Source organism: Canis aureus, chromosome 9 (genome assembly GCF_053574225.1).
Source record: "Canis aureus isolate CA01 chromosome 9, VMU_Caureus_v.1.0, whole genome shotgun sequence".
Taxonomy (NCBI): Eukaryota; Metazoa; Chordata; class Mammalia; order Carnivora; family Canidae; genus Canis; species Canis aureus.
Genome location: NC_135619.1, coordinates 53,493,252 through 53,505,397, shown reverse-complemented (window position 1 = coordinate 53,505,397; position 12,146 = coordinate 53,493,252). Strand labels below are relative to the sequence as shown.

General features: G+C 43.1%; 1 protein-coding gene across 4 annotated transcripts in view; it reads left to right on the top strand.

Moving 5' to 3' along the window:
- The window catches only part of TMED8 (transmembrane p24 trafficking protein family member 8), a 29,210-nt gene extending 18,314 nt beyond the window's left edge, over nucleotides 1-10,896 (top strand). For 2 of the 4 annotated variants that reach the window (XM_077910155.1, XM_077910156.1), the window contains exons 2-6: nucleotides 303-384; nucleotides 3,589-3,718; nucleotides 5,505-5,631; nucleotides 6,025-6,330; nucleotides 7,774-10,896. In XM_077910155.1, coding sequence (XP_077766281.1) covers nucleotides 303-384; nucleotides 3,589-3,718; nucleotides 5,505-5,631; nucleotides 6,025-6,330; nucleotides 7,774-7,991 — 863 coding nt within the window. In that variant the 3' untranslated portion in view covers nucleotides 7,992-10,896. Of the gene's footprint in view, nucleotides 1-302; nucleotides 385-3,586; nucleotides 3,719-5,504; nucleotides 5,632-6,024; nucleotides 6,331-7,773 lie in introns of those variants that run through there. The other 2 variants (XM_077910158.1, XM_077910157.1) reach the window with 2 other exon arrangements.
- The last annotated feature ends 1,250 nt before the right edge of the window (nucleotides 10,897-12,146 follow it).

Below are 12,146 nucleotides of genomic sequence, written 5' to 3'. Positions count from 1 at the left end.
CCCTCTACATTTTGCCAAATTTAACCATATGCTTCCTGAGAAATGTGATTCTTAAATTAGAATGAATTTTGTAGGGACTTGTTTTGGAAAGGAACATATTTTTTCATGAATGGGTTATGATGGTCTGAGTACTTGACTGGAGGACTTGAATAATATATGCACTGGGACTCTCAGAAGTGGATGCCCAGAATATTTTTGGAAAGAGACAGTTGGTTGAAACTGCCAATTTTTTTTTAAGCTATAAGATAATTATGATTGTGTTCCCTCTCAAATATTGAATTTTTCTTTCCATGATTTTCTAGAGAATGAAGATCTAGAAAACACCAAGGTCACCTCTCTAGTGGCTTCTGCTTCTGATCCAGAACCCCATTCCTCACCTTACAGGTAGGAACAGCAACTGCTTGGCTCCTTGTTGTTTATCTTCTGAGATAAGGAAGTGATGAAAGGCATGAACATCTGCTTTAAGGGGGAGGGCAAGTTGGAGTGAAGAGTATGGATGATTTGGTCATTCATTTGTCAATCCTTGGGTGTGGTTAGGGGCAACGTCAAATCTATTTCAGGTTATGAAATATTCTTTACTCTCAGAGAACAAAACTGTAACAAGTAGTATAGCATCTTCATTTGTCTTCTCCTGGAACCCAGGTTGAAATGTTCATACATTAGACATGGATCCCAGGTGGACTTGCAAGAGAATGTGTGTTTAGTTTTATTCTTAGTTTCCTGCTCCATCCATTTCATCTACCTACTGTCATTGATACCAGAGTGCATATAGCAGACAGGAAAGAGTTGTACTGAGCTCTGGAATAAGTAGAAACATGAAACATTAATGGAATAATTAATGAAAAGCTGTATTTTGAAGATACAGGAGAGCTAATGGATATTATAGTCCAACTGATCTGTTTGTGGCATGATACTGTCCACTAGAACCAGTGTTGGCTCCATGCCCCACACAAAATTGATTGCTAGGGGTGGAGAGGAATGTCAAGATATTTAAACAATCTGTTATTTCTTTTTTAAAAAAATTATCTACTTTTTAAGTGAATTCTCTGCCCTATGTGGGCTTGAACTCACAACCCTGAGATTAAGTCTCAAGTTCTACAACTGAGCCAGCCAGGCACCCCCAGATCTGTTATTTCTTAAGTAGAAGTTTTTTCTTCTTACTTTTATATATGAAATAAAACTTTTTTCAAAACCCCAGAATTCAGATGATGGAAGACAATGATTAATATAATAATAATATAATTGGTGATACATAACCATACTTTATTGAATTTTTCTCCATAATAATGATAATAGTTACTTTTTACAGAATATTTCTATTTGCTCAATATTGTACTAGGTGTTAAAATGTATTCTATCATGTCATCCTCATAGCAGCCCTACTGAAACAGGTTTTTTTTTTTTTTTTTTTACAATAAGGAATACAAAACAGTGAATTGAAAAATTTCCCAAGTTCATAAAGCTCTAGGTTTTTTCTACTCTAAAGCTTATTCCCATAAGTCGCATTAGAAGGGTTTTGAGTTTTATGCTTAGAGCTACTAGGTTATTTATGTAACAGTCTTTTTAGAAGACAAGGCCTCCCCAAGGCTTTGATGATTTTTTTTTTTTTAATTTTATTTATTTATGATAGTCACATAGAGAGAGAGAGAGAGAGAGAGGCAGAGACACAGGCAGAGGGAGAAGCAGGCTCCATGCACCGGGAGCCCGACGTGGGATTCGATCCCGGGTCTCCAGGATCGCGCCCTGGGCCAAAGGCAGGCGCCAAACCGCTGCGCCACCCAGGGATCCCAGGCTTTGATGATTTGAGACAATTCCTGTTCTTATCAAATCCCAGGAGGGAAGCTCCTTTCCCTCTTCCTACCATCACCCTTTTTCTGTACATGGTGATTTGAAGGATATTTGGAAGATGGCTTTTGGCACAGAGCTAATTTTTCCTCCTAAGGGTAAATAAAGTTTTTGAGCGAAGAATGTACAACATTCTTAGAAAAATAGGAGATTTAATTTTGAAGCTTTGTTTCTAATATCTGGTGTGTAAAGAAAGAAATCCAGCCCAGATGATGCCTGAAGTGTAGGGTTTATGTTTTGTATATGTTAGAACCAGAAGTGCACTACTCTCTCTCTTTTCCAGTGAGGCTAGCTGGGCTGGCCAGACTCTTCCCTCTCTTGGGATGCCCTCCCTACCACGGGAGCATACACCAGAAGGCTTACACTGGGAGTTTTTCCTTTACGTGGTTTATCATTGGCGTTAAGCAATTTGCAACTTATCTTTCCCAAAATACCCTTCATTGATTCTTCAGAGCATAAAGTGCTAATGTGAATATTAAATTTATGTGGCTATTGCATGTCCTGTTTAGAATTGTTTTTGTGCAAAATAGCCTGCAAAAGGCAAAGAAATGATTTCAGATGCCATACACAGTAAGGTCAGGCTAATGGTCAGAATCACTGCTGTATTCTCACATGCCAGTACTCCGTTTTTGCTCTCAAACAAAAATTAACTTATTCATTTATTTATTCAAATATTTTGGGGCTATCTACTATTTATTCATTCAAGTATTTGTTAAGAGCCTGCTTGCTACTTACCTGGCAGTGTTCTAGGCAATGAAGATACCACAGATGAACAAACAATCCAAGTCCCTGGTATCATGGAGTTTTTATTCTAGGGGGCAGACAGAAAGCAAGTATTCATCATATTTCATAGACTCTTAAGTTGCCATCAACTCTAAGATGCACTGTTATTTTATGAACTACCAAGAAAGGAAGAAATGCCCAAGGTAGAGAGTCTAATAAGAGACCCCCTCCCCCTGCCCCATCATGGAGCTAGGACACCAAAAACTTAAACTTTCAGTAAAAAGATAAACAGGAAAAAAAAAAATCCCTCCACAAACAGGATCGCAAGGAAACTTGAATGTCTCTACCTTGTTACTGTGTAGGGGGAGAAAACAATAATCTGCTCTGCAAATGTAAACCACAAGTCTGTAGTCACCAGAATGTGGTCTGAATTCACTCTGTTGGTGTGGTCTAAACGAAACACCATACTCTGATAACTGCTGCTCTAAAGAATCCATTTCACAGATTGTGTTGGCCATAGATTTCCAAGAGCCCTGGGGTATGATACTGCCGCCCTGACACCTAACTCACTTTCTGGTCTCTCTGGAAGTCAGGGGAAAGGAAAGAGCATTATTCCCCTGCTTCTTTGAAAGTAATTATTCAAATACTTATGTTTTAAGTCCTTGGGATAATAGATTAGTGTGCTTAAAAAAGGAAACAAAGCATTGACCTTTTATTACCCAGTGAACTGGGTAATAAAACCCCAGGGCGATTTGGAGGATGGCATGAAGTGGAAACGCTGAGAAGCTGCTCCTGGGATGAGCAGAGAGGGCCTGCCTTGCGAATCTGTGTACACTCCCTTTGTTTTGGTGATTAATTTCTGGCTTAGGTGAGGCCTAAGGGACAGTAAACCTAGATGCCAGAGGAAAGCAGAGGTTGGGAGGTGTCACTTGAAGATTGTGCTTTATTTCTAAGTTTTTCCAAGACTACTACTGTGCTTTTTAAGAGTCCTTGAATTGACATACTCTCTTCCTCTGAGAGGCCACAGATGGTGTCTCCAGTGAGTGAGGATGCCCCAGAAGATCTGCGGAAAACAGCTGGTGCCTTGGAGGCTCAGGCCTTGGTAGAACAGGAATTGCTGCCTACAGACCAGGCCCCGGCCCTCAACAAGGTAGGGTGGCATTGTCATTGTCTCTTCAGAAGGAGCAGTTTGTGGCACCAGGATTTAGATGCATATAGAACTAGAAAGCCTTGGGGCATCTCGGTTTTGATTATTTGAAGAATGGTCATGTGCATCGCCCTCAGGACCCATCACTGAACTAGCAGCTATTTAAAAAATGAAGTGTTGAAATGAACGCTCACATGTCCTCTGGATGTTTGGAGCCTTGATTCATGGGATTATGTTTTAGCTTCAGTTTCTTTGTTACCACAGGAACTCCTCCATATTTATGATAAAGTTTCTGTAGAAGTGGTAGAGATAGCAGTGGTCTGTCTCCCTCCCACGGAGGAATAGGTTGTTTGTATCATTATTAACACATCTATTATAATATCAAACAGTATTAGTGCCAGTAAAGACAGTGCAAACATTATAATTACATTTGCATCATGCTTTATAGTTTACAAAGCATTTTTATGCATCATACTCCGTTTACTTCTGAGAACAAACCTGTGAGATAGGCACCGTTATGTTCCGTTTACAGATGAGGAAATTGAAGCTAAGACCTAGTGACTTTACTAATGCTAGGCTGCTAATATGTTGCAAACTAAATCCTTTGTTTAGCCCTCTGGAAAAGGAAAGACTCACTTAAGCAGGTTAGCCAAAGTCTCATTTACCTCATAAAGCAATGCAGGTAAAGAACTGAAGGACTTATTCTCCAGACAGAGATGTTATGAAGATATAGTCTGGGAGTAATTAAAAGTTTTCTTTCTTGCAAATATAATTCTGGTCTCATAACTGGACAGCCATCTCAGTAGTGTGCAATCCTGTGTGGGCAGTGGGTATAATGTCTTGTGTTGCCTACCGACTGCTTGGAGAAGGAGCGTGAAATTATGGCATTAAAACAAGAAACAGGAACATTGATCCAAGGAGTCTGATGTGAAACCCATAAGAGGGATGTCCGGGTGGCTCAGTGGTTGAGTGCCTGCCTTGGGCCCAGGACGTGATCCTGGAGTCCCTGGATCGGGTCCCACATCGGGCTCCCTGCATGGAGCATGCTTCTCCCTCTGCCTGTGTGCCTCTGCCCCTCTCTCTCTCTGTGTCTCTCATGAATAGATAAATAAAATATTAAAAAAAAAAAAAGAAACCCATAAGAAAGTGTGTGAAGCCTCCTGCCATGGGCTAGTGAGGGCTTCAAGTTTCAAGTGATGTTTGTACTCTTCATGCAGGTTAGATGGCTGGCAGCAAATGTACTGTTTAAATACATTTAAATTAAAAAAAAGTACATTTAAATAGGTAAAATTGTGATTATTTATAGAACACTGTTAGTGGATGTGACAACCAGTGGCCCTGGGCCATCCCAGGTGTGCCATGACTGAACCAGAGACAGAGTATAAACCAGATTCTCTCTCTGCAGTGCTTTGGTGACCCAGTTGACAGGGATCTGGAGGTAACCCGTGAGTGGGAGTTGCAGAAGGAGGATGTGTTGCAGAGCTGGAGTCGAGCTACACTCCAGAAGGGGGGCTGCAGGGAGGTGCTGTGCAGGCTGAGATCAAGGCAAGGCACAGAAACCCTACTGGTGCAGAAGTTTGTAGCGAGGTTGGAGGATGTTCATGGACAAAGATTTTATAAAGGGTCTGGAGTGGAGAGTTGCAAAAGGGAGGAGGGAACTTAGCACTGCAGGCTTTGAGCTGAAAAGGTGGAGGCAAGAGGGCATGGTTGGGCGGGCAGCACCATGGGGAAGGGGCTGATGGGGATCTGCCCCTCTAGCGAGTGCTCTAATTAGAGTGTTCTTGTACAGATGGCCAAGTACCAAGTTCCACAAAGGTCTGGGGACATCGTTATGATCCAATCTGAACACACAGGAGCTGTAGATATCCTTTCAGCTGATTTGGAATCTGCAGATCTCCTGGGGGATCACAGGAAAGGTGAGAGCTTTGAGGGTAGGAGGGTGATTTCTTTGTTCCCAAGGGGTGCTTAAAGAAAAGGCAGGCAGGGGGCGCCTGGGTGGCTTAGTCCATTTGGAGCCTGCCAAGGGTCCTGGGATCAAGCCTGGCTTTGGGCCTGCTTCTCTGTCTCCCACTGCCCTGCCCTTGCTTGTGCACTCTCTCAAATAAATAAATAAAAATCTTAAAAAAAAAAAAAAAAAAAAAAGGGCAGGCTGACTGATGGAAGGAAAGTGAGGAGGTGACGTGTGAAAGGCAGTGAAAGAAGCCATGAAGTAGAAAGAAGGTCTGACTGTGATACCCGCCCTAAGCCAAATGTCAGGTGTCTTTACATTTCCTCTTGGTTTCTCAGTAGTGAGCTGCCTGTCCTTTCAGTGTCCCCCCCTCTGATGGCGCCTCCATGCATCTGGACCTTTGCCAAGATGAAAGAATTTAAAAGCAAGCTGGGCAAAGAGAAGAACAGCCGTCTGGTGGTGAAGCGGGGTGAGGTGGTGACCATCCGGGTACCTACGCATCCAGAGGGGAAGCGTGTTTGCTGGGAGTTTGCCACCGACGACTATGACATTGGCTTTGGAGTTTATTTTGACTGGACCCCTGTAACCAGCACTGACATAACTGTGCAGGTCAGTGATTCCAGTGAAGATGAGGATGAAGACGAGGAAGAGGAGGAAGAGATTGAAGGTAAATTTAATTTTAACATAATTTGGAATTTGCTTTTTCTCAGCCCAATTTCTAGTGACCACTTCCTGTGTTACACCAGTCCTTCTCTCCCTTAGAACGAAAACAAGGAATCCCTTTCAGCATTGTAAGCTAAATTGAGTGAGTGGGTACAGGCCAAAGTCAGACCCTCAAAGAACATTCTGGTGGGGATGGTACTGGTGCCTTGGTGGAAAGTTTCTTATGCTTTTTAATCAGTATCTAGCTATTTGTCCAACACCTCCTTGGGGACAGGGATGGGTGGGCAGGGAAAGGGATGGGTCAATGCTGCAGTATATAAATTACATATAAACCTGAGATTATTTTAAATTTCTCTCATAGTTTGGGATATTTACCATTTTTAGTCTGGAACCAAACTGGGTGATTACAGTTTGCTAAGTGTGCTCCCCTCCAGACTGTCACAGTTGGCTGAATACTGTTTACTTCTTTCTTCATGCCCAGAGCAGTATTTTTTAATTAAAAATTTTTTATTGCATTATAATTGACATATAACATTAGTTTGAAGTGTACAACATAATGATTTAATATTTGTATGTATTGCAAAATATGCCCAGAGCACACCACGTGCCCGGAGTAGTTTTAAAAGTGATTGCTGTGCTCCATTCCAGTTATTTGCAGTGCCTACTCAGAATGACCTCGAGGTTTTTTTTGTTTTTGTTTTTGTTTTTGTAATATTAAGAGTAAGGTTCTCAGTAGGTTCCAAGCATCTTGATTTGTCTATATGATCTTATAATCAGTCCCTTTCTTCTTCATGGAAGAGCAAGTCTGCAGGGAAATCTTCAGGTATTTAGGCAGGAGGAGAACCTCATGTCTTAATTTGCTATTTTTCAGGAGGCCAAGTAGAATTCTAGGTCACTCTGTACAGGGTGTTTGTATTTCCTTCCTCTGTTAGCTATTTCTTTTCCCCACTGAATGAAAAGATGTCAGAATGTTCCCTTCTAAATACCTTTCTTGGGGCTCCTGGGTGGCTTAGTCAGTTAAGTGTCGGACTCTTGATATTGGCTCCGGTCATGATCTCAGGGTCGTGAGACTGAGCCCCATGTTGGGCTCTGCACTCAATGGGGTGTAGAAATGTCCAGACAGTTCTGGAACAGGTAGGCTCTATAAGGCTAAATCATTGTTTCTCAGTGGAGACATTGTTGGCCTTTGGGGTGGAATGCTTCTTTGCTGAGCGAGTACTATCCTGATGTCAAGTGCTCCTAGACACTTGGGTGCCAAATACCAGTATGACTCACTAGTCACTGTGGTGATCAGAAGGTCCGCAGACACTTCCAGATCCCTGTAGGAGGACGAGAGCATCCCCCTGGCTAAGAGCCATTACGTCACCTCGTGTATTCTTTGACCGTGAGGTAGGACTTATTCAGTCTCTGAAGTCGCATCCAAACACTGTGCCTTTTGCTCACACAGACCCTGTCCCAGTTGGAGATGTGGAGAGAGGCTCCAGGAGCTCCCTGCGAGGGCGATATGGGGAGGTCATGCCCGTGTACCGGCGAGACAGCCACCGAGACGTGCAGGCTGGTAGCCACGACTACCCGGGAGAGGGCATCTACCTGCTTAAGTTTGACAACTCGTACTCCCTGCTCCGCAACAAGACTCTCTACTTCCACATCTACTACACTAGCTGAAGGCCCACGGGGACAGGAGGCAGGCGGGTGTTTGCTGGCTGGAGCAGGCTGCCAGCTGGTGCCTCTGGCTTTGGAGAGGCAAGAGCGAAAAGTTGAGCGTGAGGCTCCTACCCTCACGTCCTGCCTGGCATGCCTGTGTTGACCCCACGTAGCTTTTCCCCCTTCTTGGCTTCTGCAGGTGGTGGTGTAGTGCCCCTGTTCTGTGGTCCCTGACTCATGCTCCTCTTGCTTCAGACTCCAGCAAAATGCCTCTATGACGGAGCCCGGCAGGCAAAAGCCTGAAGGGCAGCTGGGTGTTCTCTTGGAAAAGTAGGTTTGTTTTGGTACGAGGTATCATTCCAGTTGCTGCTCTCACCTCTCCCGGAGCCTTTATTGCAGATGTGGTTAGTGGCGCCCACTCTTCACTTTTGAAAGTGCTGGAAGAGGAAAAGCACATGGTCCATGAAGGAACCCAGTCTCTTGGATGGAGAAAGCTCTGTCCAGCCTCTCACCACTGCCATATTCCTGCCTGCCGGTTCTTCATGGTCTGTAGCATGGGCCGGGAGCCCTCACTGCCTTTGGAGGGGTGTTAGCAGTCCTGATTGTTCGACTCTGCCTCTTACCCTCCTCTTGCCTCTCCCACGTCTATGTCCGTGTCCTTACAGTGAGAACAGCCACATAGTCTGTAGTGGTGATCACATAGTCTAACATCTGGGGGGAGTTGCTGCCTCCATTGCTTCCTGCTTCAAGAGGTCATGTCCTGTGTAGTAGCAAGGGTGATGGGGGTCGGAGGGGAAGGGGTGGGGATTAGGTGGAAAGATCTCAGAATCCACATCTTTGAAAGTCAAGTATTACTGAATTACTTTTTTTTTTTTGTATAACCAGAGAAGGGGTACAATCTGAGAGAGAACGATAAAAAAAATACAACACTCCAGATTCCCCACTACTCTTTTTTTATCTTTCAGGTAAGAGTGTTATTTAGAAATTTTGCTTCAGTACCCATCGACTTCCAGAGCTTCTGGATTTAGGTTTCTTGCATTGAGGGCTTAAAGCTTTTGGAGTTGGATTTGTTCTTTACCAGGCCAAAGCTTGCATTTCTCTGGCTACCCTTCCCACTGTATTAGCTCTGAGGCCCTGAGTTCCATAGGGTTAGGTAGGGGTCTGTAATCAGGGGTTGCCAGAGCAGCAGGGCAGGGCCTCAGGCAGAGAAGGGACCACTGCGGTGGTCTGTACCTCCTTGTTTCTTATTCCTTGTGTTGAGTCTGTTACTGCCTTAGAATTTTGAGGAATAATTCAATTTATTTATTACTTTATTTATTTTTGTAGCACATTTCATTTTGCCTTTGAAACAGTTTCCATCTGTTTCTTAGAAGGCTTTTGTCTGCTCTGAGCCATTGAGGCCACCTCTTCTGTGGAGTCAGATGACAATGTTAGGAAAAGTTGGGAAGTGATAACATTCCCTTCCTGAAGGTCAGTCCTGGGATGTTTTGGGAGGGATCCTGCCCTTCTGAGATGGATGATGCCATCTTACCCTAGCCCTTTCTGAGAGGAGTTCTAGGTTGTGAGGGACCCTGCCCATTCACTCAGGTTGGAGTACAGAGGAATTGACTTGCCAGTCAAGGACATCCTGTGCTTCTGGGATTTCAAAGTCCTTTGCCTACTCTGTGGAGTCATCTTCATGACATTTCCTTTGGCTCATTCCTTCCTTATGCAGGTGTCTCATGCCAAGCCTCTCCCCACTATGAGAGCAGGACCTCCAAGACCAGGGCTCCTCATGGTAGTTCTTTAGTAGCATCTGTGTCCTGGAATAAAAGGCCAGGCAGCCTGCACTTTCTGTTTCCCTGAGAGCAAAGCCCCAAGTAAGGATAGGATGTTGTAGACTGAGCAGCATCTTATCTACATGATTTTATATTTCAGTGCATTTTGTAGAGGATTACACTGGTAAGAAATTAGAAATTACTTTAGTGAGTATTTGGGCCGCTCAGAGCAAACTCGCTGCGCATCACATCACCGTCAGATTAGCTGAGTGAGCACTCTTTCGGCACCGAAGTTGAATCACACCTTAGCTAAGTGAGTATAATTCTTATAAAAGAATTTTCTACTGAGCTATTCTCCAGTCAGCTCAAGCCTTGCTTATTTTTCCTGTTTATTATTAACTCCTGGCTTTCTCATAGAAGGGAGCTGTCAGGCCATATGTAGCAAGCTCCCTGGGACAGCACTCTGTTTATCTTTGCCCTGAGACTCTCTGTACTACTTCCTTTGGCATCCTAGTTCTGGTGCATCAGGGAAGCCCGAGGGCCCTGTTCCTGTCACCTCTGTGTGCCTCTTATTGTCTGGGTACTTTGGAGTCCTGGACATTGTTACATTTCACCCTACACTGGCGTTTCTTTGTTCCATTGGCATAAAATGGCTAAAAAGATATTTTCACTATCTAATTCATACCCTATTTTCCTATTAAATTTCTGAAATCATCGAACTTTAGGGACCAAATATTACTCGTGGAAGCACATGTGATCAGTGAGAAATTCATAGCTCAGCAAATCCTCAGAGGTAATCCTTTCCTAGATCTTTCCCTGAGTTTATAGAACCAAACAATGAAATCAGAGTCCTCTGTCTCACCCTGTTCTCTAGAGCACAAGTAAATACTAACAGAAGAGAGCGCTTTGTAGTGGGAGAAAGATTGAAATTCTCTACACAGAGCAGCTGGCTTCTTCAATTTCTTGTTTGTTTTAGCTTCGCCACTCTGTTGGGGCTTTTAGAAAGAAGACCTATTTAAAGTGTTAATTTTTTCTAACATTTTACCATGAAAAATATTCAGCAAACATAGAACCTAAATGAAGTAGATAGTAAACACCCTTAGGTATACCTACCACATAGATTTTAAAATTATAAACTGCTAATTAAAATAAAGATGATTCTCCCATTCTGTTCCTTTTGGCAAGTGTCCAATTAGAGTATGTTCCCTGCACAGATACCAACTCTCCTGTGTCAAAGGGCCCCTGGTTTTTTAGCAGATTTATTTCATTCAGCATGAGTTACTTATGAGGTGGTCCTCATACAAAAAAAGTGTTTCTTGATCTCCATCTCTCAAAAGCTCTTGTTGTATTTCCCCTTCCCTCAGGCCAGAGCTTCACTCTTTCTTCTGGCTCAGTAGAGGGAGGGCAATGGTGAGGCTGCTTTGGAAGGACTTTAATCCGTGCTTTATGACCTGCTCTCAGGACTCCGAAGTTAAAACCCAGTCCTCAGACAATGGATAGCTTTATAATGGAGGTAGGTAACAACTTGAAATAAGGCCATTGTTCTTTTTTAAAAATAATTCATGCAACTTAAAAAACGTTTTTATTATTTAAGAAAGGAACTCAGACTTTTTAAAAGTACATATTATATTGCCCCTTATGTGCATATGAAAGAGTTAAATCTGAGAGTTCTCTGTCTTATATTAATCAGTGGGATTAGATACACTGTAAAACCAGTTATAGAAAGTATCTGAGTGTAGATGATCTTGATGAGCCCTACCCAGTTCTTCTTTGAAAGAATTGGGCAAATCCCAAATCCTAAAGTATCTTTATATTTATTTGTTAAGACCATTTTTCTGCAAAAAGTTGCCTTGTAACCCCAAAGCATGTGATTCTAAGGTATGGAGCTGAGTGACCCTAACATTTACATAAAGGATTACTGTTTATGTGGAGGGTGAGGGAGGGCCGAAGCAAAACAGTTTTGTGCAGCTGGAGGCCTGCCTTTTAAAATTGATAGTAAGGGGGAAAAAAACACAATAAAATGAGAGGAAGAGAGATAAGCTGTCAAATGTATCCCAGGTTTTGTTCATATCCTGGTTTTGCTTAGTTCTTTAGTCTGTATTTCATTAGTTGGAATTATTCTTTAAGCCAGAAGCCTTGCTGGTTCTCATTATGCTTATTGGAGAAGCCCCAAGCCCTTTTGCTGTCTCTTCCAACAGATGTGACTTTAGGAATCTGTTTGAGTAGGTCTCCCCTACTAAGTATCATCCCCTGACCTGAGGCTGCATTTCATCTCTGTGTTCTCTGGGGCTTAGAGTCTAGTGCCATTTTGTAAAATGGTGGTAAGACTGGAATGAGGCTGGGAGGGAGTACAGCTGTGTCCCCTGCAGCCCCCGTTGGCTTTGACTGTGGCTAAGAAAGAGATGAGCTTGCTTGCTTT